The sequence below is a fragment of the Tasmannia lanceolata genome, unplaced genomic scaffold (assembly GCF_043159265.1).
Source record: "Tasmannia lanceolata isolate RefF3 unplaced genomic scaffold, GAP_Taslan_0.1 ptg000001l, whole genome shotgun sequence".
NCBI classification, from domain to species: domain Eukaryota; kingdom Viridiplantae; phylum Streptophyta; class Magnoliopsida; order Canellales; family Winteraceae; genus Tasmannia; species Tasmannia lanceolata.
In genome coordinates, this window is record NW_027518678.1 from 27,825 (window position 1) to 53,469 (window position 25,645).

The following is a 25,645-nucleotide window of genomic DNA, read 5'->3' on the forward strand; positions in this document are numbered from 1 at the left end:
GCCCCAAAAATCAGTTCCATAGGATGATCCTAACCCTCTGATCTGTAGAAGATTCCATAAATGATTTTTGGAAATCTCCATATTCATAACAGTTTTTATCGGAGGGCTAGGATCATCCTATGGAACTGATTTTTGGGGCACAACCTATTTACGTTGTGCCCAAACAGATGAACGGTTTGGATCATCAAAAAAAGTGAGCCATGCCTACTTTTTTTAGACTTCACGTGTTTTCACGGCCACCCATCATATAAATTCTCATGAATATGATCTTTGGAGGAACACTTAGGTGATGCCCTCTCAATTCTCTCCCTCTCCTGCCACGTGCCCTTTGACCACTTAGTCAACTATTTTTCTATGGGAGAAACTTTTATTGCTCTCGAACTTGACCTAAAACATTGTTTGCCCGATATATGTTGGTGGATTTCTTTTGTTTTCCTGCACTTTCTTTTCTGTTACCTCGAAAATTTCCACTTCTCCAAACGAAGAGAAATAGTAACAGATGCAAGAGTTCGGCGATGTATGTCCTTCACTTTATAACTCCTTGGTGAACCCTCTGCTTAGTTGGGTGAGATTGTTTTCCTCCTCCCATAAACAAAATAGGGAGCTACATAGATCTTGTGGAATTCATGGCATGGATATGAAAAAGACAGAAATTTCAAGCAATATTATGTAATCCAATGTGTAGGTCAGAAGATATGGAGATGAGTAGTGGGAGGGTGTGATGCCATAATGCTTTGAAGACTCGTTTCTGGTGAGCTTTCACCGATTGAGAGGGTCTGCTGCAGTTATATCTGATATCAAATATGTGGATCATGGGATCTGCTGAGCCTGATGTGATGTACAAACCATCAGGAGACCATGCCTGATTTATCAGAGCCGATTGTGATTCGCTCGCTGCTTGCTTCCAACCAAATGCATGAATCTCCGTTTGCCTTAGCTTGATATCGAACAGCCGGAGTTGCTTCTCAGGAGTGCTGAAAATGGAAAACCTTGGTCAGCAAAAGCTCAAGGAACCTTGGCTGAAAATTGTATTTAGGTAACTGATCAGTGTATTTAGGCTGGGCTTCAGGACAAAACAATGTGCAAGGATAGGATATGATTGACAAAATAACACGAGAACGAAGGTTATATAGGCCTGCTTACCCTGTTTGCACCATGAATAGGTTGAAGTCGGATGGATTAGGCAGAACGCTCATGCATTTGCTTTCAATTTGGTGTTTGTAATCTGCTCTTCCAACTTGTAAATCAAATCCAATAATTCTTTTATCTGCACCAGCGGATATTATCATATGCTTTTGCTGCATACCAGCAACCCCCATAACGGCTGAAGAATGCAAGTTTCTGTGCAACGGCTTTGGTTTCCATAACTTTTCACCATCGCTCTCATTCCAAAGTACCACAGCATGGTCGCTCCCACCAGTTGCAAAACATTGATCCGCCCAGGGCATGAAAATTATACTGTTTATAATACCACTAAACCCTAAACCCTAAACACTAAAGACTATACCACTAAACCCTGAACCCTAAACCCTAAATCCTAATTCCTAATCCCTAAACACGAAACCCGAAACCCGAAACCCTAAACCCCAAAACCCTAAACACGAAACACGAAACCCTAACCCCTAAACCCCTAACCCTAGACCCGAAATCCTAAACCCCTAAACCCTAACCCTAACCCTAAACCCTAACACATAAACCCTAACCCTAAACCCGAAACCATAAACCCTAACCCCGCAACCCTAAACCCTAAACCCCTAATCCTAAACCCCAAACCCCGAAACCCTAAATCCTAAACCCTAAACCCAAACCCCAAACCCCAAACCCAAACCCAAACCCCAACCCAAACCCCAAACCCCAAACCCAAACCCCAAAAGCCCCAAAACCTCAAAATCCCAAAACCCTAAACCCCAAATCCCAAAACCCTTATCCCTAAACCCTAAACACCTTGAGAGTGTACAGTTGGTGGCAGTAGCTCCAGCATTGGGTTTCTATATTCTCTATTTTTTTTTTCTCATCTCTTCTAAAGAAAACCTCTGATTTGTAAAAAAATTCCAAGGTAGACATTTGCAGTTTTTCTTTTTGATCGTACAATTAAATTGAAGGGTTAGGGTTGCTTCGTATGGGATTTTTAGGTCCCGGCTTAGCATGTGGATTTCTGAAAGTTTGGTTGTTTCCTAAATCTAATCAAAAGTAAAAGCATTAGGGGGAGCACCTTCTACAAGGGCATGTGAATGTGAATGTTATAACTTCATCCTTACTGCATCGTCCACATCTAAGCCACCCATTTCAATTAGATCACCGGCTCACAAGACAATTCTACAGAATAGAATATGACGTATTGTGATGAGCTTTAGACTATTACCATTATGAATAAGGAGAATTTATATGATGGGTGGCCGTGAAAACACGTGAAGTCTAAAAAAGTATGTACGGCTCACTTTTTCGATGATCCAAACCGTTCATCTGTTTGGGCACAACATAAATAGGTTGTGCCCCAAAAATCAGTTCCATAGGATGATCCTAACCCTCTGATCTGTAGAAGATTCCATAAATGATTTTTGGAAATCTCCATATTCAGAACAGTTTTTATCGGAGGGCTAGGATCATCCTATGGAACTGATTTTTGGGGCACAACCTATTTACGTTGTGCCCAAACAGATGAACGGTTTGGATCATCAAAAAAAGTGAGCCATACCTACTTTTTTTAGACTTCACGTGTTTTCACGGCCACCCATCATATAAATTCTCATGAATATGATCTTTGGAGGAACACTTAGGTGATGCCCTCTCAATTCTCTCCCTCTCCTGCCACGTGCCCTTTGACCACTTAGTCAACTATTTTTCTATGGGAGAAACTTTTATTGCTGTCGAACTTGACCTAAAACATTGTTTGCCCCATATATGTTGGTGGATTTCTTTTGTTTTCCTGCACTTTCTTTTCTGTTACCTCGAAAATTTCCACTTCTCCAAACGAAGAGAAATAGTAACAGATGCAAGAGTTCGGCGATGTATGTCCTTCACTTTATAACTCCTTGGTGAACCCTCTGCTTAGTTGGGTGAGATTGTTTTCCTCCTCCCATAAACAAAATAGGGAGCTACATAGATCTTGTGGAATTCATGGCATGGATATGAAAAAGACAGAAATTTCAAGCAATATTATGTAATCCAATGTGTAGGTCAGAAGATATGGAGATGAGTAGTGGGAGGGTGTGATGCCATAATGCTTTGAAGACTCGTTTCTGGTGAGCTTTCACCGATTGAGAGGGTCTGCTGCAGTTATATCTGATATCAAATATGTGGATCATGGGATCTGTTGAGCCTGATGTGATGTACAAACCATCAGGAGACCATGCCTGATTTATCAGAGCCGATTGTGATTCGCTCGCTGCTTGCTTCCAACCAAATGCATGAATCTCCGTTTGCCTTAGCCTGATATCGAACAGCCGGAGTTGCTTCTCAGGAGTGCTGAAAATGGAAAACCTTGGTCAGCAAAAGCTCAAGGAACCTTGGCTGAAAATTGTATTTAGGTAACTGATCAGTGTATTTAGGCTGGGCTTCAGGACAAAACAATGTGCAAGGATAGGATATGATTGACAAAATAACACGAGAACGAAGGTTATATAGGCCTGCTTACCCTGTTTGCACCATGAATAGGTTGAAGTCAGATGGATTAGGCAGAACGCTCATGCATTTGCTTTCAATTTGGTGTTTGTAATCTGCTCTTCCAGCTTGTAAATCAAATCCAATAATTCTTTTATCTGCACCAGCGGATATTATCATATGCTTTTGCTGCATACCAGCAACCCCCATAACGGCTGAAGAATGCAAGTTTCTGTGCAACGGCTTTGGTTTCCATAACTTTTCACCATCGCTCTCATTCCAAAGTACCACAGCATGGTCGCTCCCACCAGTTGCAAAACATTGATCCGCCCAGGGCATGAAAATTATACTGTTTATAATACCCTTGAGATGAGATTTTCCTTCCAAGAAAGTAACTCTGTTCTGCTAACACAATCATCTTAGAATCAACTTTAATGTTGCATACAAGTCAATATCACTTTTCCATATAGAAGACAATAAACTAGAGTGGAAGAGTATGTTTGTGTGTGCATAAAGCCCATATAGAATTATGATTTTATGGCAAATTCAAATGACTAATGGCATTCAAGATACAGCAATTAGATGCACAGATTAAAGAGGTGGAGAAACAATCGTATGGGTCCCATAAAACAGCAGTACACATTGAGAAAATATGTCTACATTCAAAACATGCTATCCAATTCAAACATGCACGAAAAGGCCAGGCTTCTACAAAATAAGGAGACACGAGGCATAAACTTCTCAAATATCATCTGCCAGAGTTGTAACTTGCAAGACAACAATGAGGCCTATGCCATTGCATTGGTTTGCTGAAGCTCAAATGGCATCTGTCAATGTTTGCATTGCACTGATTTGTATTAGAAAAATGCATTAGTTTGTGCATGATGATGTTTGACTAAAGTCATATGGAAGTGATATTTCATCATATAAATAAGTGCTTATCTGGATGTTTTATGAATACCATCACCTATTTAGGAGGCAAATATTTCCAAGCTTATACTTCTCAAGTGAAAAGAGACATGCCTCAACCGTGATTTGCCTTTGGAACTTTACCAACACAGCAACACCAGTCTATCCTTGGAAAGTCAACACTTGGAGCTAGATGGAACCATTTACAACATTCATAGCTCTCCCTTCGAATTTTTGGTTTCATGCATATGTCATTTCGTATTCGAGCCTCTCTACAAGTGAGCCTCATTCTCCAAAGGAAATTTCAGTGGATTCTATGCCAAATACAGCTATCTTCAGAGTTCATAAAGTTATCTCTTATTAGTTGAATTTCTAGTGCTTGTTAATTTTGGACTACTTGACTGGTTCTTCCAATTTATCCTTAAGTGCTTATATTTTTGTCATAGTTTCTGAATACATTTGGGAAGTGGAATTTGACAAGTTTCTTGTATCTTGGGTGGGTTGGATAATGTGGACAGCCCCCACATCTAGTATAAATATAGAAACGTACCCTACTAAAATGGAACTAAAAATAGAAATAAAGCGTAGTTACTAGTTTCTCCAACAAAGGTAAAACGTAATCAAACGAGTTGCATCACATTATTCAATAACTATTTGCAAAGCTTTATTTCTAAGACATTTTGATTTCAAGCGCCCCCACCGCTTCAGATTGGCACACAATTTTCCCATTCACAAGGTGCTTTTTTTTCCCCAAGTTCCTTTCCCTCCCACAGGAAGACTCGTTCAATTTTCACATCCCCTTGGCACCATTTTCCATCAAAGACCATGAACGTTTGTGGGTGGTTTGTGTGTGTGTGTGTGTGTGTGTGTTTTTAGGGGTTGGGGGGTAGACACAAAAGCCACACCATGGACACCGCCAAATGGATGGCCAAGGGCACCTAGAGAAGCAGCAAAAGAAGTCAAATGAAGGACTCCATCTGCTCCTCAAGTTTACAACGACACACCCAAATCCAAACGACCCTACCTGACCTTCTCTAATAGCAATCAACCACCCAACTATCCTTTACACAAGCTATCCTATGGAGCCTGGGATATTATAGATGAATGACCTAACCATCATGTCTTCTCAAAATTGAACACACTCCCCATTTGCGGTCTTGAAATGTCCTGAAATCTCTTGATTTTCCGGATTTTCTGGGCGCTCATGGGCGGCTTGTCAAGGTGTTGTTTTGAGGTAACGAAATTGCGCAAACCAGCTCCGAAGGTTTTCAGTGCCATGGCAATCTTCGAGGTGGAAGAAGAGGATAGTCGATGTGCTGTTTTGATGATACAAAATCTGTCATTTTCAGAGGTGGAAGAAGAGGATCATCACAGTGAAAGAGAGAGAGAGAGAGAGAGAGAGAGAGAGAGAGAGAGAGAGAGAGAGAGAGAGAGTTTCCTCCTTTTCCTCTCAAATTAGGAGAAAAATAAACGGGGTGAAATTGGATTTCATGTCAGCCGACAAGGCGTTGACAAGAAACATTACGATTATCGAAAAACAATTTTCCAAACCCGTCATCAACTGCTTTTCAGGGGAATAATGATTTTTTTTCACTCTACTTTCCTAGTTTTCCCAGTTTTTTGTAAACAGACCTAGAGCGAATTCTAAGTCAAAATCCTAAGCATGTCAAATTGTCAACCGAAAACAATTGTTAACTGCTGATCCATGCCAATTTTGCTCAAAACCACTACACCTACTAATACATAGACTTTGATCCATAGTTTATAGCGACATGCATAATCTAGTGAATAACTCGAGAAAATAAATAAATAAATAAGCCTTCTTACTTGCTGTGATGAATTGAGATTTAGGATTGAGATCTGGGAATCACCACCATCAGCAGTATACACAGAAAAAAGACTATCTCCTTGTGGATGCCAGGTCACATCCTCAGGCCATCTCCTCTGCTTTGGAGAGACACAATCTGCGGTCCTAAGTAATGAGGCACTAGATCTGCAATATCAGAAAATATTAATGACACCTTACTTTGAGAACATAATATTTACGAGGGAATTATCAAATTTGAAATAGCATCAGAGAACTAAAACAAAGATTTGTTTTCTTCTGGTAGAGGGAATAAACAATCAGCATTAAATACACCACCTCACATGGCTGCATTAAGAAGATAATCCAATACACGTCCTCTAGGATCCATTATCTACTGCATTGCTACTTGCTTCACAGAAGTACGTTTTGAAACAGATCCAAGGATCCTGGTTTTCTAGTATTTTAATTAAACTAAAAGACGAAGTGTTGTAAGACACTATTTTCACATTATACTTCTCTACAAATATAAATTTATATAGGGAGTTCGACTATAAGTTGTTCTCATGTCTCAACAGTTCCACATTTTGTGATTATTAGGATGATATATCCAATTGTGAGGCATGTGTCAACCGTTCCACATTTTGTGATTCTTAGGATGATATATCATTATATCCAATATGTGGAATACACTTAATATATGCCCTTTTTGTTATTTATTTCACTATTTTGTTTAATCAAAAAACTTAAACTGCTACACAGCCACAGAATGTATGGGTATAGGAAACCCACCATGACAGAAAGGTCACAGGTCCAAATAATGTGCTCCTATAACTACATTTTCATAAGATAAAAATAGATCCAAGCTTTCAATGTAAGCTATTTAAAGTACTTTAATAAAAAAGAAAACAAAAAAAAGGAGCCACAACTAAAGGAAAAGAAATCCCTAAATTTTAGGGAACAAATAACTCTCGCGAAGGAAGAAGTGAGTCATCCACTATTCAAAAAAAGAGAAAGTTGCGTAACTCCCCACAAAAGGGGAAGTGGAGATCGTGAAGGAGTGAGGTGGCAGTTGCCAACCACTTCAAGAGAGTTCTATAAATAGAGGGAAGATCGTTTAGAAAAGGATTGGATCTTTTTTATGAGAGAAAAAGCTACGCGAAAGAAGAAAAAGAAGAAAGAGAAGAGAAAAAGGTGAGAAGGATTACTGACTTAACTGTTTTCTTCTTTCTTCTTTCTTTCTTTTTGCAAATTTTTCCCGGGGAAGAAGACATTTCTCTTTCATGAGAAGGATGAAGAAAATCCCTTTAGAATCTCATCCAGAGAACTTTCTAAATGTTCCTTTAGGATCTCTTCTCAGAGGCTCCCTAAAGGGAGAAGACCTCTCTCTTCCAAGAGAGAGATGATAGAGATGAAGGTTCCTCAAAAGGAAGACGAAAGAAAATCCATTTAGAATCTCTTTCCAGAAACTCTCTAAAGGTCCATTTATGATCTCTTCCCAGAGACTCCCTAAAAGGAGAAGACCTTTCTCCTCTAGGAGAAAGATGTTAAAGATGAAGTAGGGCTGCAACAGGGTCGGGTTGGGCCGGGCTTTTCAAAAACCCTAGCCTAACCCTAGATCCCATTATCTAGCCCTGGCCCACCCTGACCCTAAGTCAAGGCCTAAGAAACCTCAACCCAATGCCCATCCTGCAAGGCTCAGCCTAGCCCTGATTGGGTCGGACCGGGCCGAGCTGGCCCTGATTGACCCTAGTGAAGAATGGGTGCATGGAATTCCTTTCTACAAGTTAAAATAAATGGGCATTAGTTAGAGAATGAGAAGGTATAAATGAAACGTATCGTGCTTAAACTTTCCAAACCAGAGATTACAAGAAGAAGATTTCAGATATATAAAGGTGATATGGCAAGGTTGTAGTAGAAGTGAACAGCCATCAGATAGTGCCAAGAGTAAATTGTACCATTCTACAAAACCAAGGCAAGAAAATTCAACTAATTTCCATACGTCATGAACATCAGAAACACTATGCCTCGTGCAAAAATGCAACAAGAATTCAACAAAACTCATAGAAAATGATATTATCATGATGCTATGAACATAAACAAGGCCCCAATTCATCCCCAGGTAAGAGAAAGTGTATGAATGAAGAAGTCAGAATTCAAAAGTCAACAATAATCTCAATGAAGTTCCAGAAGTTCAAAAAATTATTCTGACAAGATCAGAACTAGATCCACCAAAAATATACATATACCCCCCCACCCACGCACACACATACATATACATATGTAGGCTTCATCTATTGTGTGAAATGAGCATTAGCAATGACACAACCTATATCACAAATATTGTTATCGGGAATTTCTCGGCAAGGGAAAATCTCAAGATATATTAATTGTTATTATTTTCGGGTTTATATCAGGAAATAAAAGATAAAAATAAAATTATTTAAAAATATATAAAAAATATTAAATTTAATAAAAAAATATAAAATAAAATTATCGTAAAAATATCGGGATATTTTATGATAAAAACGAAAATATCGCTATATTTTTAAAATCTCTGGATTAGTTCAGGATTTTTTCGGTTTATCAAAATCTCACGATAAAAAAGCTATATTTTAAAAATATCGGAGATATTTGTGACATAGGACACAACTACAACTTCTACCTTAGAGCACATGATGAATTGACTCCCAGAAATCAATCACAAGTGAATTTGACATGATTTTAGGTATGCCCAAATGCCAAGCTGATGCAATTCAGATATATATATATGAATTTGACATGATTTTAGGTATGCCCAAATGCCAAGCTGATGCAATATATATATATATATATATATATATATATATGGAGAGAGAGAGAGAGAGAAGCCTCAAAACACCTATTCCTATCTCCCTTAGAATGGATAGACAAAATAAAAGGAGAAAGGCCTGGAAATAGGCCTTCATATGATGACATCATCCTGTAATGATGACACCAGCAACGGGTTTATGAGTGGACGTTTAGAGTGGGTAAAATGCCCTTAAATTTATTGTAATTGTCATGTAGAGATAAAGTTCCGTTTTTCAAAGTTATGATTTGAAAAATAAATGTGATTAGCTACTAGAATTATCAAAAAAACAAAACCATTAAAACAAATACTAACCAAGATTGCCGACTCCTAAGGGAGAAAAGAAGTTTCTATAGCATGTCTTTTATGGGTCCAATTTAGTGTGTTTGGATTTCTAAATTAGAAATATGTTAACTCTAGTTTTGATATTAACCCTTCTTTAACTAATATTTGTTGTTACCCCCCCCCCCAACCCACCCTTTTTCACCTCCCTTGCAAAACATAAAAGCCCCAATATCATATCCATGGTAATCTATTGGTCTCTCTTTTTCATTGCATATTGGAGACTAAAGAGAACTAAACAAAAACCACAATTATCTTATTGCAAATTAGTAATTTTATAAGTATGTCTCCAGGTGTGACCCCGTTTCTAGATTTTTAGGAGTTTCCCCGTAGGAGGTATCTGTGTCAACAGTAGACATGTGAATCCGTGTCCACGGATCATAGCTTACAACAATTAATAACCAAGATCGTTGAATGGAGAAAACAACCTAATCCCAAGGTGTTATTGAATAGCAGAACTGTCACCGATACCGTCACTGATAAGACAACAAAAATGCAGTGATATAAAACTTGAAAATGCAATTTTGCCCACTCTGAAAGAGAAAGAACGAGAAGTGTGTGAACACATTCATTCTGGAACGAGCCCTGCTAAAACTCACTCATTTTATACAAGGTATTAGAGAGTATTAATTGCCAAATAAGTGGTCCTTCCGCCCCCTCTACCCCTACCCATGTGGCACTTTTGTCCAGCTCTTTATCCTTGCCCTACCCACATTTCTGATGCACCAAGTTTTGTACCTATCTGTGTGGCAAGAAAAAAACCCAACGACCTCTTATTTGGCTGCCTGCATCTGCCATTACTGTTGCTGCTACTATCACGCCAAAATCCATGGCTGCAACGACCACCACGATGAATTCCACTAAAGAGAGTAAAGAACGCTTCATATGTACTTACATACAGTATGTACTTAGATATAGTATGTACTTTGAATAACATTAGCATTCCCCTGTATGTACTTTGAACAACATTTGTTAAGAAGCTACTCTTACATCTTATATCACTAGATTATTACATTAAGTATTAGAAATGAGACTATAAATTATCAGCATAGAAACAATGTTGGTACATGATCTCAGCAATAAGATATAAGAGATTATAAATTAATGGAGAATTAATTATAAGAGCCCCAATTGTAGATAATTATGCTTGACATGTTCGCAAATGCTTGCAATCATTCACTTGATATTCCAATCATATTGACAGTCTACAAAGTGGTTAGCACCTCAATTGTTTCCTGAATTTTGCTTAAAAAGAATACGTTCTAGTATTTTGTAGATAATGCACTATTACCTATTTACACTCTTACTACTTAATTTCTTCTCAAAAAGAAAAAAAAAAGACAGTCTCGCTACAAAAAGGATAAGTTAGTTGTGGTGCTTAGTAGATTTAAAAACAGTAAAGTTTAGAAATTTAGTGGTAGGGTTAAGCAGCACACCCTTTGCCCTGTAATTGCCATAAGTTCACGACACCATCCAATGCACTGCAAAAAAAAGGCTATAATTAATGACATGCAAGACAAAGGCATTCACAAAAAGCATACATATCTACAGAGTCCTAGAGAAAAAGCACGAATCAAAATCTAAAGTCACATTTCTTACCCCCATGCACGATCATATTTATATTGCTGATAAAGACAATCATGTAAAAGGAACTTAAAGATACATGGGTTCACTAACGAACATTCAGTCAAACAACAACTACAGTAATGTTATGCCTTACACACTCATGACTACCTTCTATATTCCACAAACATCAGAACATGAGATAAAATCGTATGCATCTCAAGATTGTATTTTAAGTGTCTTCTACACCAACATAGCATTTTAAGTGTCTACCACCAGTTCCCATCTTCATGGTGTATATTTAGTGCAAAAGATTCCCTTTCACTCTCTTAAGAATGTGACATCATATTTCTTCTAAGGTTATATTGGAGGGTGACTCGCCCAATGTCATTGGCTGGTTAATGGGTAAAAAGACGTATCCTTTGAGATTTGCTTGTTGGATGGATGAGATTAGAGACCACATTGTTAGGTTGGAGATTTCTTTTCAGCATGTGAAGAGGTCCACTAATGTTGAGGCGGAAAGACTGGCTAGGGAAGGAGTTGCCCTGTTTGATTATCGCCCTCCTTGATAGTTTTACCGTTTTCCTTTTTTCTTTCTTCCATCTCTTTTCCCTAACTTCCTCGGTCCGGTTTGTACAATCCCTTCTTTTTATCAATGATATTTTACCATTCAAAAAAAAATGACAGGAGCAGGTTTTTAATTTCAAAATTCTTAAAACTGGCACGTGCAAGTTTTACACTTCATAGTGATGGCACATTCTCTTCTTTCTATTTTTTATTTTGTAAGGACGACTGCAAATGAAGAAAAGAAAAAATTAAAAAGGGGGAAGAGGCTGCCCTGTTGTTTTTTATTTTGTAAGGGTATCACAGCTTTCCAAGCCATTCTTCTAGGATGATGAGCAATGTATTTTGAGTTCAGATATTTATAGAACGGCCTAGTCGAGAAATCATCATTAGACTCCTAGATCCAACATTTGTTTGTTTATTTATTTGGATAAAGTTTAGAGAAGAGGACCTTGGATGAGGAAAGTGGAAAGAATAGGAGTCGTGATAGGTCTGTTCAGTTGCCATTGGTGATCGGAAAAGAAAAGGAAAGAAATGATGTGGCAAAAAAGAAAAGAAAGGCGAAAGAAATAAAAAAGAACAGAAAAAAGATTGTGTTTACTTGATCATGGAAAAAAAGAAAGAAAAGAAACCGACTCTTCTTCTTGGCTGCAACCATGGAGGATGGTCTCTGTCGGAGAAGAAAGGGGCAAGTTCCAACCGAAGAAGAAAGGGATAAGTTCACATGGCAAAAACCCTTTAGCCCTTCTTCTTCCTTGAGCACCAGCAGGAGGTGTGGAAGAACCAGAGAGAACGGCAGCGGGATAGGGCCGCTCGCCGCCACTACGAGCATTCAACTAATTCGACCTAATTTTTAAGGAACTAGGATTTCGGCATGGCTACTAAGAGGACCTTGAAAAAACTTAAGAATATTCAGAAAGGTTCTACCATCCAAAAAAAATTATTCAGAAAGATCCTCCTACATCCTGCAGGATCTCAATTTCTCCATGACAGAAGTTCTTGCGTAGACTGCAACGAAACAAGTCGGGAAGACAACGGATTCTTGGGCTGCTTCTTGAAGAGTAGGAGAGGCAAATCTGTGGAAGAAAAAAGAAGACTGAGGGGTGAAACCCGTAGAAGAAGACGCAAAAGCCAAGTCAGAGGGTTGGTCCATTCTAGACATAATCTCAAGAAAGAGCTGCTCAACCTGATCTCTGAAGAATCGGCAAAAGTTTCAATTTTACTTGACCTTGTTAACGCACTTTATCATATCAAACACTTTGCAAAATATCTTCTTGAAGATTCGATAGAAGAGTATTTGTCACATAAGGGCTCACTATCCAGCCAGCTATCTTCCCAGAGGGTTAATAGTATTACCTTTATCAATGGAAAGCTATGATTTGTGGACACGGACAAGAGTGTCGCGTGCCGACATCCTTGGTTCAAGTCATTTGAATAAGAAAGAAATGAATAGGGGCGACTTCACTTAACTTAACTGAACGTCGACTTATCTCTCACATAAAACTTCTATCAATAGTCAATACTAAGGTATATAGATAGTTTATCTCCGATTGCCAAGGTACGCATTCCAATTCAAGCGCCTTCTCAACAAGCAAAGAAAACTTCATTCCTCTGACTCATATACCCTACTCTGCTTTCAGTCGAGTGTCTATCACTACGGTCGACTATTGTGTCTAAAGACCCTCTCCTTTCAGTCGAGCTAAAGACTCTTCCGCTGGTAAAGGTCTCCCCTTTCAGTCGAGCTAAAGACTCTTCCGCTGGTAAAAGTCTCCCCTTTCAGTCGAGCTAAGGTTATGGAAGAACTTAGTCGAAGAAAGTGAGATGTTAGTTATGAACGTCCGCTGTGGAGACTACTAAGGAAAGGTAGTAGGTTGAACTAGCCAAGGCTAAGGAGCGAAGCCCCAACTCTCTCCTAATGTCGAGCATAAGTGGTGAAGCCTTCAAGCTCCGTATGGTGACCCTAGAACTGACTCTGCCTCTCGATCAACGGGGAACTGGACATGAAATGAAATCAAAAGCTTAGATGCTAATCTTAAGAATCAAGGGGAGAAGTCAGGCTTAGATACCTAAGACATTAGAAATATTAGTACCTGAAACTAGCAACCTTGAAGAGAAGGGAAACATAAATTATTAGAAGCTTGCAACTAGAAGCGACTCGAGATCACTAATACCAGCGCCCCACCTAACCCCAGAAATAAGGAAGGGCCAAATAGAAGAGGGAAAGAAAGGCGCCCACTATTAATGGAATGATTAGAAGTTTGCGCAATAAAGGCTATTTCTATCTCCTATATTCGATACAACCGAATAAATAGGGGTGCAACTCGGGCGGGTCGGGTTCGGGTTGAGGCCAACCCTAACCCGACCCGAGCAACCATTTACTCAACCCGAACCCGACCCGACCCGAGTTCCAACCCGACGAGGATCAGCCCGACCTGACCCGAGCAGCCCTTTTTGCCAACCCGAACCCGACCCAACCCGAGTTCAACCCAAACCAACCCGAGATTTTAGCCTTAAAAACTAAAAAAATTAGAAAAAATTTCGGGTTGAACTCGGGTCGGGTTGCCCAAGCCCTCAACCCGAACCCAACCCGAACTTAACCCGGGTTGAGAAAACCCAACCCGAACCCGAACTCGAACCTGAACCCCACTTGAACTCAACGCAACCCGAGTTTTTTCCAAGTTGACCCGCCAGGTTCGGGTTGAGCCCGCCCGAGTTGCACCCCTACGAATAAACCCTAGTACTCGGGTTCGGCTAGCTATTCATCAAGGGATGGCATGGGATCTTCGCCCACCTCCCGATAGATTTGGACCACTATTCATTATATTGAAGGGGCAACTACCAACCAGAACAGCATTATTGGTGCGGTATGCTTAGCAATCTCCGCTTTCCATGAACTTCTTGTCTTAGACCCAGACCCTTACCTAATAGGCCTAGACCTTGAGGATTCCCTTTCATCTGTGGATAGATTACCCACAAACTAAAGGTGGTTATAACGAACAACCGAGAAGAATCAGAGCCACGCCGCCCAATCATTTCATATGTCACTACTCTTCGAAATTGCCAAAAAACATTCATCTACTCTATGTTTCTGCATGAGACAAGTAATTTCTATTCCATGAGACAAGTTTTCTTTCCACTCTATCCAGTATCCACTACCACAGACCATAGACAAAGAAGGGGCGATGGCCAAAAGAAGACCAAGGCAAGTGATCACAAGAGTATCAATCCTGCATCCAAGGGTACCGCTCATAACAGAAGATCTTGAATTGTCAACATTGACACCTATAAGAGAGCTTTTCAAAATGTTGATCTTCAGCCCTGAAATAGCCTCAAACCAACTCAAAATGGCTCTTTTAGTCTTGATATCTAACTTCAGTAAAGCAATTTTGATGAGTTAGTGAAGAGGACAAGGAAAGAAATGTTTTTGCTCTTGGTTTTAAAGTGGAACGAGCCTTCCATTATGTGGTGGGAGACCCAAGAAACAGCTTTGGGATCCTACCATTGAAAGAATGGAAGAACAGATTTCATCCTGGAAGAGAAATTTGTTGTCCTTAGGAGAAAGAATGCTCAAGCCGACCCCAACTAGTTTGGGACAAAGGCTTAGTTTAGTTGAGGAGAAAGAATACTCAACTCAATTCAACTAAGCCTTGTCCCAAACTATTTGGAGTCAGCTAATGAATCCTTTAGAAAATTTTCATGAAGAAGGTGAAAGAATCTACCCGGCTCAAATTGACTAAGTCTAATCCTAACACTAGTTAGGTTCGTCTACATTGATCATTTTCTTCCATTCTCTCCTATCCAAGGTCATGTTCTCTATTATGTTCCTAGCCATCAAGTCTTTCCTCACTGTTTCTACGCAAGTTGTTTTCGGTCTGCCCCTACCTCTTTTTTTCTCCATCAACTTGGCACGAGTCACTTCTTCTCACTGCAGCATCCAAAAGCCTACGTTGGATATGCCCAAACCATCTTAAGCGGTGCTATCTCATCTTCTCCTCATTTGGTGCCACCCCATCTAAGCATTCGCATCTCTTCTACACCCATCTTATGCACATGCTGCTTCTTAGTGGCCCAACATTCTGAGCCGTACAGCATGGCTGGCCTCACAACTGCCTTATAAAACTTTCCCTTCAACTTGGTAGGTATTTTACGGTCGCACATCACTCTTGAAGCATGCTTCGACTTCAACAACCTGCTCTTATTCTGTGATTAACATCTTCTTCAATCTCCCCGTCCTTTTGTAGGATTGAACCAAGATAGCGAAAGATATCCCTCTTAGATACCTCCTGATTGATTGTCTCTTTTCAAATGCCTGGTTGGGGCCCATCAAGTGCACTCAACCTTGTTAGATGGGAGGAGGTTTGTCAGCCAATAGGAGGAGATTTCAACTTGTTAGGTGGGAGGAGGTTTGTCAGCCAAAGAATGGTGGGGGTCTTGATATCTGATATCTCTATGTCATGAACAGAGTGCTTTTGGGCAAGGTACTGTGGAAGTTTGGGGAGGAAAGGTCTCATCATTGGACTATATGATTTAAGTGATGTATAGAGCAGGTTTTGGTGGCTGCAATTCATTTGATAATTACAGAAATTTGGATGTCACAGTTTAGAGAATATCCTAAAATCTAAATTTCCTTTACATAGAGGAATTCGGTACAAGGTGTCCAAGGGAGATGAAGTTCAGTTTTGGCTTGATCCTTAGGGGCCGTTTGGATACGCGGATTTTAGAAACCAGGTTTTTAGTTTGAACTCAGTGTAAAAGAGGGTTCATGATCAGGCTGTTGTGTGCTGTCCTGGCAGCGTTTCTTGGATTTTAAGCAAGAAAATCAGGTTTTAAAAATCTCTCATGCAACCTGAGATTTCTAAAACCAGGAAAATGGGAGGATCTTCTACTCTCTTGCTGATGGAAAGAAGGGAGAGAAGTCAAAAACGACGGCTGGTCCACTTCTTCTTTTGTCTCTAACAATCTTTTACACTATTTTCAAAGTAAAAACCTGGTTTCTAAAATCTACGTATCCAATGGCCCCTTAGTGTAATGAGATGCCATTGAAAGATTTGTTCCCCGAACTTCATGTTGTGGTGAATGCTCAGGATCACCCAAAAAATGTGGGCCCACTGTGTTTCTGGCCGACTGAGCAGATAATGTTATCTGATTGATCTATGCCCTATATATATATATATATATATATATATATATATATATATATATATATATATATATAAATGTGGGCCCAAAACGCGGTTCGTTCCGTTAAGTGGTGCAGGAACGGGTACGGGGTATGATGGTAGCTCGGTATGCGGTACAATGAGGGTATGCTATGTTGGTTCGCTATTCGGGGTCGCGGGTCAGTTTGGACTGCTAATTCAGACTCTCACACACACTCTATACACACTCACATATATATATATATATATATAGCAGCGCACCAATGGGAGGTGTTATAACAACTTAAGCGCACCAGAAAAATGGTGCGCTTAAGCTCACCAACAGTTTTCTTATATATATATATATATATATATATATATATATATATATATATATATATATATATATATATATATATATATATATATATATATATATATATATATACGAGGAATGCTAAGATCGAGCAGGTATCCAGCCGCTTGTATATAGCCGAGCTCTCATAGGTCCACTTGTAACTCTAAACTAGGAAAAGCAATCGGAAACGATAAATCTGCCCCCTTCTTTCCCGCTGAACTCTCTCAACCGGTTAAACGGTAACTCTCTCTCTCTCTCTCTGACCGAAAAGCGTTGTTTCTTAACCCTTCTTTCTCTCCCTTCCTCTTCTCCAAATTTCTGGTCTTCTTCTTCTCTTAGACAGCATGCAATAGATCCCCATTTCATGATCTTATAAGAACAATCATGGAGAATCGAAGTAAGTTCTTCAACTCAATCAATATATTCTTCTTGGAGGAATGGATTCTTGAGGCTCTTGGGTTTGGCTCCTTTGCCTCTTGGGTTTGCTATTTTCATGGTGCATTTGGGGACCATTGCAAATATTATTAGAAATAGTATCAACTACGTCAGTAGTTTTGGAGATACTATTATTTTCAACAACGACAAGGTCTGAGATGATCATTGGATTTTCTCTGTTAACCTTTGTTTGAACTCGATTGAAGAAAGAGGGATTTTGTTTTTTTCCTTTTTCTATTGTGTAGAGAGATCTCTATCTGTGCATTGTTGTTTGATTAAAGCGGGGGGGGGGGGGGGGGGGTTTCCAAAAAAATGTATAGTAGAAGAGGTGGAGAGAGACATAGGTAGGAGATGAAATGATGGCTATGGACTTTTCACGGGCGTGGGGATTGAGGGGACGAGGACAAGAGAGAAGCACAAGTTGGGTTAAGAAGGGTTAACAAAGAATGCTCATCGGTAAGGAGCTTAGTTATAAATTCCGTTCCGGTCGCCGTTCCGTTTTGGCTACCGGAACGGAACGTTTCGGTGTTCCGGCCGTTTCGTTCGTCGTTCCGGTCGAAACTTTCCGTTCCGGTCAAAAAAAATAGTTAAAAATGCCCTCTGTAATTTTTTGGATTTTTTTTTTTTTATTTCGAATTTTTTGGAAAAAGACGAAAAATGCCCTCCCAACAACTATAAAACGGTCATAAAACGAGGGCAAATCTGTAAAATACACTCCCCAACAGCCTTAGTGGCATTTTTGTAATTTTTTTGAATTTTTTTTGAATTTTTTCGAATTTTTTTGAATTTTTCCGCATTTCCGGCCGGAACAGGGAATTCCGCCCATTCCGGCCGGAATTCCGCCGGAAACCGGAATTCCGACCGGAACGGACCGGAATTCCGGCCGGAACGGAAAATATGCCCATTCCGTTCCGGAATCCGGTCCGTTCCGGCCGGAACGGAACGGAATTTATATCTATGGTAAGGAGAGAGAGAGAGAGAGAGAGAGGAATCTTTTGACCGGTTGAGAGAGTTGAACGGAAAAGAGGGAGCTGATTTATTGCTTTGGATTACGTTTCCTTACACATGGACCTATGAGCGCTCGGGTGTCTACAAGCGGCTGGTTACCCGCTTGCTCTTAGCATTCTATATATATATATATATATATATATATATATATATATATATATATATATATATATATATATAATATTTCATATATTTTTACAAGAATATTTTTCCATAGTACACACTACATACATTTAATACACAACATATAAAAACTTCATGTATGTCATACATATTTTTTCATAAAGAAAGTTCCCGTTGGAATATATGAATATCCTTCCATAGTCCATACTACATCCATTTAATAAATAAAATAAAAAAAACCTCATGTATGCCCTACATATTTTTTTTTCAAAAAGAAAGCTCTAGTTCTACATCTAACCCAAAATATATAAAATTTGTAGCTATCTCTCTCTCTCTCCATCTCTCCCTTAGTCTATATGCATCTCTCTCCTCTCCCGTGGGTCTCCGCGGGTCGTCATTTTTGGCGATCCGGGTCGCTAGCGAACCTCGTTTGGGATCGTGCGACCCCGGATCGGGGTCGGAGGGCGAATCCGGTAACTATGTGTGGGCCCACTATATTTTAAGCTAACAGAGTAGATAAGTTATCTAATCGATTGTGTGTGTATTTGTGTGTGAATGGATCTAACAATTTACTCTAGTTTTTTATAATATCTATATATAAATCAAAATGAATCTTGCCATTCAAAAAAAATCTGAATGAATCTTACGATTTACGATATGACCCCACTACAATTTACCGATTCCGAATTTCAAAACATTGGAAAGGTCTATCTAAAGTTTGGCTCTTGTGGCCGTTAACTGGGCAATCGGGAAAAAAAAGAAATGGGGGCATTTTCAAAGGAGTGAATGCTATTTGCCATAAAGTTGTTTTGTTGATCGATTATCTAGCCAGTATACTTCCACACACACACACACACGCACGCTCACAAAAAAAAAAAAACAGTATCCTAATCAGAATTTTAACGTATTCAGTATGGGAAACCCATGCCCAGCAGCAGTGAGTGGCCTTTTCAGAGATGAGAATGGGATTACTAAGTGGGCTTTGTCTCCCCCATCAGCGAGGGCGCTAATGAGGCTGAAGTCCACGCTCTTTTAAACGAATTTCGTTTTTTGGACTCGACGGACCTTAACAATTGATTGTGGAACAATTCTTTCAATGTTATTAGATGGATGAATAGCAAGGATCTCTTCCCATAGATATTTGTTGATATGATTGAAGATATTTTGGCCTGGATCAACGATTATTCCATGGCTTTTCAACACGTTTGGGATTGGGGGAATCGTTCAGTAAATCATCAAGCTGGTAAGATTAAATTGGAGATTTTTTATTTTCTCCCCCTTGAGGCTGTATTTTTTCTGGCATTTTGTTGTTTTTTTTTTTTTTTGTGCCTTGGCATGTCTTTTGACCATCTTGATCCCTCGGGCTTTCCCCTTTCGATAAAATTTTTATACTCAAAAAAAGAAAGAATAAAAGAAATGTGGAGAAAGATAGGGAGATATAATAATGGTCAAACTTCGTTGATTGATCCAATAGAGCAAAAGCTATTTAAACACATTATGAGCAACATGAAGTCAAATGACTAAAAATGCCTTTAAGAACTAATAAGTTCAAATAATAGCATCTAACATTATATTCCTACAGATCCATCCTGTAACAATCAGGCAGCAATGTATTTCTCCACCAAACCAATCTACATTGGAGGATCAATATATCGAGATTCAATGTCGTTTTGTGAGAAACTGTGTAGATTGGACCACTCTATTCGTGAGGCCTAAAAGTCGTTTGGCTACTAGCATTGCTCACTAAAGCTCTTGCCTGTTGGTAGATACAGGTTGGAACATAACAAGAAAGTAGGTACGATTGACATTTATACACCAACTTCAGAAGTGGTAGAAGATATGAAGTCATTATACACGGTTGATATTTTAGGGGTTAACAGTCATTTATCAGTTATGTACGTTTTTCGCCTTTTGCTCCTAACTAAATAACATTTGATGAAACTCTTGTAGGTTCTTAATATAATAGTGATTTAACCTAATTTGGAATGATTTAACACTAATCAATCACATTTCTCTTCAACATGTGTGACTTTCTAGGGTAATAAAGCTTACAAAACCCACGGGTGGGCCTTTGAGGCAGCATCAAGTGTGGGCCTTCGGACTCTAATCAAGGCATGAGGCACTGAAGTTGACCTTGCAATATCCACTAATAACAGTGACTAGAATGCAGCTATTGTGAAACATCAATTCATGCATGAAACAAATCCTTGTATCCGTTTTCTCAAAAAATGATTAAAGCTAGGGCAGTTAACAGTCTGATAATAAAATCTGAAACATTATTTCCCCAACAGATAAGGTTACCTTGTCACGAAAAGCCGATCATTAATTGGATTTAAGGCGAGACTTCTCAACTTCCTCTTGTGCTGACTAGAGATGTGGGCACCCTGATGGAAACGGATTATGCATGGTGACGAACATTTACGTATCAATGGAATCAAATCCTTATGTTCTTTCTGTTCTGCAGCTCTCAAAAGCAATTATAACAGTATTAAATCCTATAAAAGCCTACCATTTGATAAGAACATGTTATATGAGTAAAACATGACAAAAATAATACCAGGCACAACAAAAATGAACCATTGAAAGTTGCATTATGACAGCAGCATTAGCTCATCCAGTGGCAAAAAAAATTACCAAACTTCCTTTTAGTCGCTTTGTCTTGCAATTCCATGGTCTCAGGCTCAGAAAAGGGTCTACGAGATGCATTTCCTTTCTGCTTTCCTTCACTGCTAGATTGACTAGCAGGGGCAACTGACGTTTTCATAAAAGCCTCTGACAATTTCACGAGTGGCGCAATTTTGGGGTTGACTGCAGGAATCAGAAGTTGAGGTCTACTTTGGGTATGCGTTTGAGAAGGATTATCTTCAATGTGGATAAGGCTAGCTGATTTATGTTCCACTTTAACATTGCCAACACCATTGGTCATAGTCTTTGAAGATCCCGCTACATTATGTCGCGATCGAAGACGGGCCAGTTGAGATTCCGAATCGCGCAATCTCCTCTCAGCTTCTTGCAGCTGCATATCTTTTCCAAGCACACAATCAATAATCACTTCAAAATATGAGTATCTGGACTAATGCAAGAGTATCCATCGAGCTGAAAGGAAGAATAAGATGAAGAGAAAAAAGAGAAGAAAAGAAAATGAAAAGTGAGTTTTTTGAACAAGTCAATTGAGTGGAAATAAAGTCCCACTAATCACAAAAATGGTAAGCCAGGTAATTATGATAATATAATTTTTTTAAAATTTTTAAATATAACTTTTGGATCAAGTAAAAGTGGTTCTAGTGAACCATGCCAAAGAAAACATGAATAATGTGTTTTGGTACATGACTAGGAAATATTTCCGAATTGAGATTTTCTTTTTAAGATCTGAAATAGGTTTATTTTGATTTTTTTTTTTTTTTTTGAATGGTAGGTGTCTTTTGATTGTATTAGGCATTTAGGCAACTTAAGACAGATTTATATTATAGGAACCGCCGACCCCAACTAGTTTGGGACAAAGGCTTAGTTGAGTTGAGTTGAGTTGTGTTGAGTTGAGTAAGATGGGATTGAACCACCGACCTCAGGTTGAAGAACAACGCCTTAACCAATTGAGCTAGAGACTCAACCCCAATGAGTTATGTTTTGGGGCAGCAACATGTAACTCACTTTCGAACCTATTTTGGTTGCTCTAATACATAAGTTAAGATTTGATAGGTTGATCTATGGGCTAAAATTGAGCCTAAGACGATGTTTTTTTTTTTTTTGAATAAGGCAGATTTATCTAAAAAACAGAACTGAGATGGTCCTGAAGAGATACAAAGAGAAGAGAAAAAAAAATACAATAAGTCAAGGAGGAAGGTAATCAAACCACTCTAAAATGTTCTAAAAACACCTCCCCTAGCTAGAGAATCTGCTTCAGCATTGGCTGTTCTCCTTACATGATCAAACACAATAGAAGAACCCTGAACCAGGTCTTCAATCTCCTCGAAAAAAGGCAAAATCTCCAAGGAGGGATCGCCTCACCCTAAAGCCAGCGAATTACATTTAAGGAATCCCCTTCCACTATGATTTTCTCAAAAGCTGATCTATCCAAATACTTGATCCCGCTATGAACAGCTCTTACCTCTGCTTCATTTGAGTCCGCTACTCCGATAGGCCTCGAGTAAGCCCAAAGAACTTCCCCCTTGTCATTTCTACATAAACCCCCAATTCCTGCTATAAAGTATTGGAGACTAAGACAATGTTACTATAAAGTATTGGAGTTTTAGGGGGTTTGAGCTCATATACATAGACAAATACAAACATAGATACATATATGTATGGATGTGTGTGTATATGAATATATTTATACACTATTTCAAAAAAAAAAATTGAATACATTTACACGTGTGTGTACTCATAATTCGTTAAGGATTATGAACTTTGTTTTGGGGTTGTAATAGTTCACTCTCTTTCGATGTAATACAAGGTTCATATGGTGTTATACTACTCATAAAATATTCTAGTAAGTTATCTAGATCTCTTTGCAACTTTTAGGCCCTGTCCTTTTAGATTTTGACAACCGATTGTGAGTCTAAAACCAATTATTGGACTCAAAATTAGATTGTTTAATCACATATGAATTCAAAATGACTGCCAAAAGATTTTATTTGCTTGTCACTCCAATTCAAAAGAATTTTCACACATTACAAACTGAATTGCATGAAAGATCACAAGTAAAATCCATGTGTGCCCACTACAAATGCAACAATGTATCCATTGAACATTTGTGGAATAACACATGATAGCTATTTTTATGTATTTAGTGTGACATTTTCTTCCCCTTTAACGAATCTCATTTGATTTCAAAAAGGAAAATAAGAAGTTCATGACTAACTTTGGAAGCACCATGGTCAACCCCTGGTCAAACATTTTAGGAATAAGGAGTCACATTGAAGCACGCAATTACAGAGATAAAACTGCTTAGGAGTTGCGGATAATAGATGTGGTTACTACTAACATCCGATAACGAAAGAATATAGTTAGATCAAGTAAGCCTTAACACATATATGCTGTGGTGTGTGCTTGGGGTGAGGGTGGGGGGATTGTCCTCTTTTTCAGAAGTTTTATCTTGTTTGACAAGCCATCAGAAGCATTTTAATACTAATAAATTACTCTGAAAATATAAATTAATCAACTAATACTCTGTCTTTATAAGTTATATTATGATTTGGATTGGCAAAGCCCGACTTCAGAATTCCTCAGACCAAGTTTTTATTTACGAGTTCAGGTTTCATCAGATCTAGCTTCCAAGTTAAAATCACACTTTTCTATTAAAGAATTTGTTTGAAAAACTGTTTGCAACTGCTTGAAAGGAAATATTGGGCACTGAAAATCAATAAAGCCAGTTATTGATCTCAGACTCTAGTGAGTGGCATTTGTTAGAACTTAGAAGCATGTGCATGTGTGTGTTGATGCCTAAGAGCATGGTGGTCATTGTACTCTTCTCTCTTTATATAAATACATAAGTGAGGGGGAGCTATCCTCAACTCACTCTTTGTTTATCTTATTCTCATCTCCTCTTTTTCTTCTAACATGGTATCAGAGCCTTAGGGTTACGATGCCCTAGGGACCACGTCCGCCTCGCCTCGCCTCGGCCTCTCATCCCTCTCCTCCCTCGCTCTCTCTCTCTCCCTCTAGAGCAGATTCATTAATTCAATGTACACCTAGCACAGGAACTCCATTGATATGGAAAGTATAAATAGTTTCTCTAAAGTATAAACAATGGAGAGATTATGGAAAATATACCGACTTTGGCATGATGATAGTAGATGGTTGGTGGGGGACGGCAATATTAAATTTTGGGAAGATAAATGCTTTAAAAAGACTATCTCTATAACTTTGTACTAGAGGAGGATAATACTCGGCATGACCTTCTAATAAAGGATGCAATTATTGCTTACAACCTTCCCATGAATATTTTGTACACCAATCAACAGCTTTATTTGGCGAATATCCTACAAGATTACCTATACGGATGACCACATTAGAAGCAAGCAAATTCGCATTGCATCGAAATAAAATTGCTGCAGATCAGATATGGAGGAATCGTTAACCATCTTTTTTGTTGATAGTAGTGACTTGGGTGTGGAAATATGAAATTATAAAAGAGCAATTTGCACATTCATCAATGAATAGGAAAAGCACCTGAGATTTATAATACGTTAACCTCTTGTTGAGATGATCGACTTCTTTAGTCCGGTGCTCAATGAGAGCGACGAGTGCCTCTTCCTGCTCTTCCAACGATGACTCACCGCCTTCATTTTCCCTCGATGATGATTCTTCTTCCACCTTGGCCTTCTTCAACACCGGGTTCATCGCTCTCACTAGGGCAATAATCCCTAATAAAAGAAGGGACTTTTATTTTTATAGGGGAGATTTTATATGGTGTGTGTGCGCGCGTGAAGTCCAGTATCTTTTCAGAGTTTACAGTATGTAGGGCCCACTTCAAAGGATGATCCAAACCTTTCATTTGTTGGTCCACAACGTACATAGGCTCAGAGTTAACGTTGTTGTGGCCCAACAAATGATCGGTTTGGATCACTTTTGAGGCAAAATGCGGGCCCCTCACAGCAATCATTTTCAGGAAAAGACAACAAAAAGGGGGTCGTATATAACAAATTTCATTTCATGGGTTGTAATTGTTAGCGCTGGTGTCTCAAAGGAAAGGTAAGGTGTGTTTCTCTTTTTGGCGGATATTTTGGGAGATACGGTTTAAACTTTAAAGCGGTGAAGGGAGCAATCTAGAAAATCCTCCGCTTTTAAATTGTGAGAAAGTTGAGGTTTAGTTCTCGAATTTTGCCTTTTCGCAATGCCTGTTCTAAATCCTCAACTCTATACCAACGGCAACGGGATGCCTGTTCCTTTCCTCAACGAGATGTTCGCCAGTGATGGCATCGAATTGGAAATCGACAAGATTCCTGGGTTTCTTCCTTTAGGTCTCTCTCTGA

The 25,645-nt window shown here is 39.0% G+C and overlaps 2 protein-coding genes across 4 annotated transcripts; both read right to left on the reverse strand.

Annotated features, from left to right (window-relative positions):
• Positions 1–422: 422 nt before the first annotated feature.
• Positions 423–2,285, reverse strand: LOC143845344 (uncharacterized). The gene is made up of 3 exons (XM_077356952.1): positions 2,259–2,285; positions 1,144–1,487; positions 423–974 (listed from the first exon to the last, which is right to left on the reverse strand). The coding sequence occupies exons 1-3, from the start codon at positions 2,283–2,285 to the stop codon at positions 656–658; spliced, it is 690 nt and encodes a 229-aa protein (XP_077213067.1). The 3' UTR covers positions 423–655.
• A 747-nt stretch (positions 2,286–3,032) lies between these two features.
• On the reverse strand, positions 3,033–25,031 carry LOC143857734 (uncharacterized). 3 transcript variants are annotated; one of them, XM_077369155.1, is made up of 7 exons: positions 24,843–25,031; positions 21,309–21,690; positions 20,976–21,132; positions 10,922–10,966; positions 6,337–6,502; positions 3,635–4,002; positions 3,033–3,465 (listed from the first exon to the last, which is right to left on the reverse strand). In XM_077369155.1, the coding sequence occupies exons 1-7, from the start codon at positions 25,011–25,013 to the stop codon at positions 3,147–3,149; spliced, it is 1,608 nt and encodes a 535-aa protein (XP_077225270.1). In that variant the 5' UTR covers positions 25,014–25,031; the 3' UTR covers positions 3,033–3,146. The 3 variants fall into 3 exon arrangements, with proteins under 3 accessions (XP_077225270.1, XP_077224664.1, XP_077225825.1); XM_077368549.1 differs by having other exon boundaries at positions 3,635–4,005; XM_077369710.1 differs by having other exon boundaries at positions 3,635–4,005; positions 21,309–21,698; positions 24,843–24,983.
• Positions 25,032–25,645: the final 614 nt, after the last annotated feature.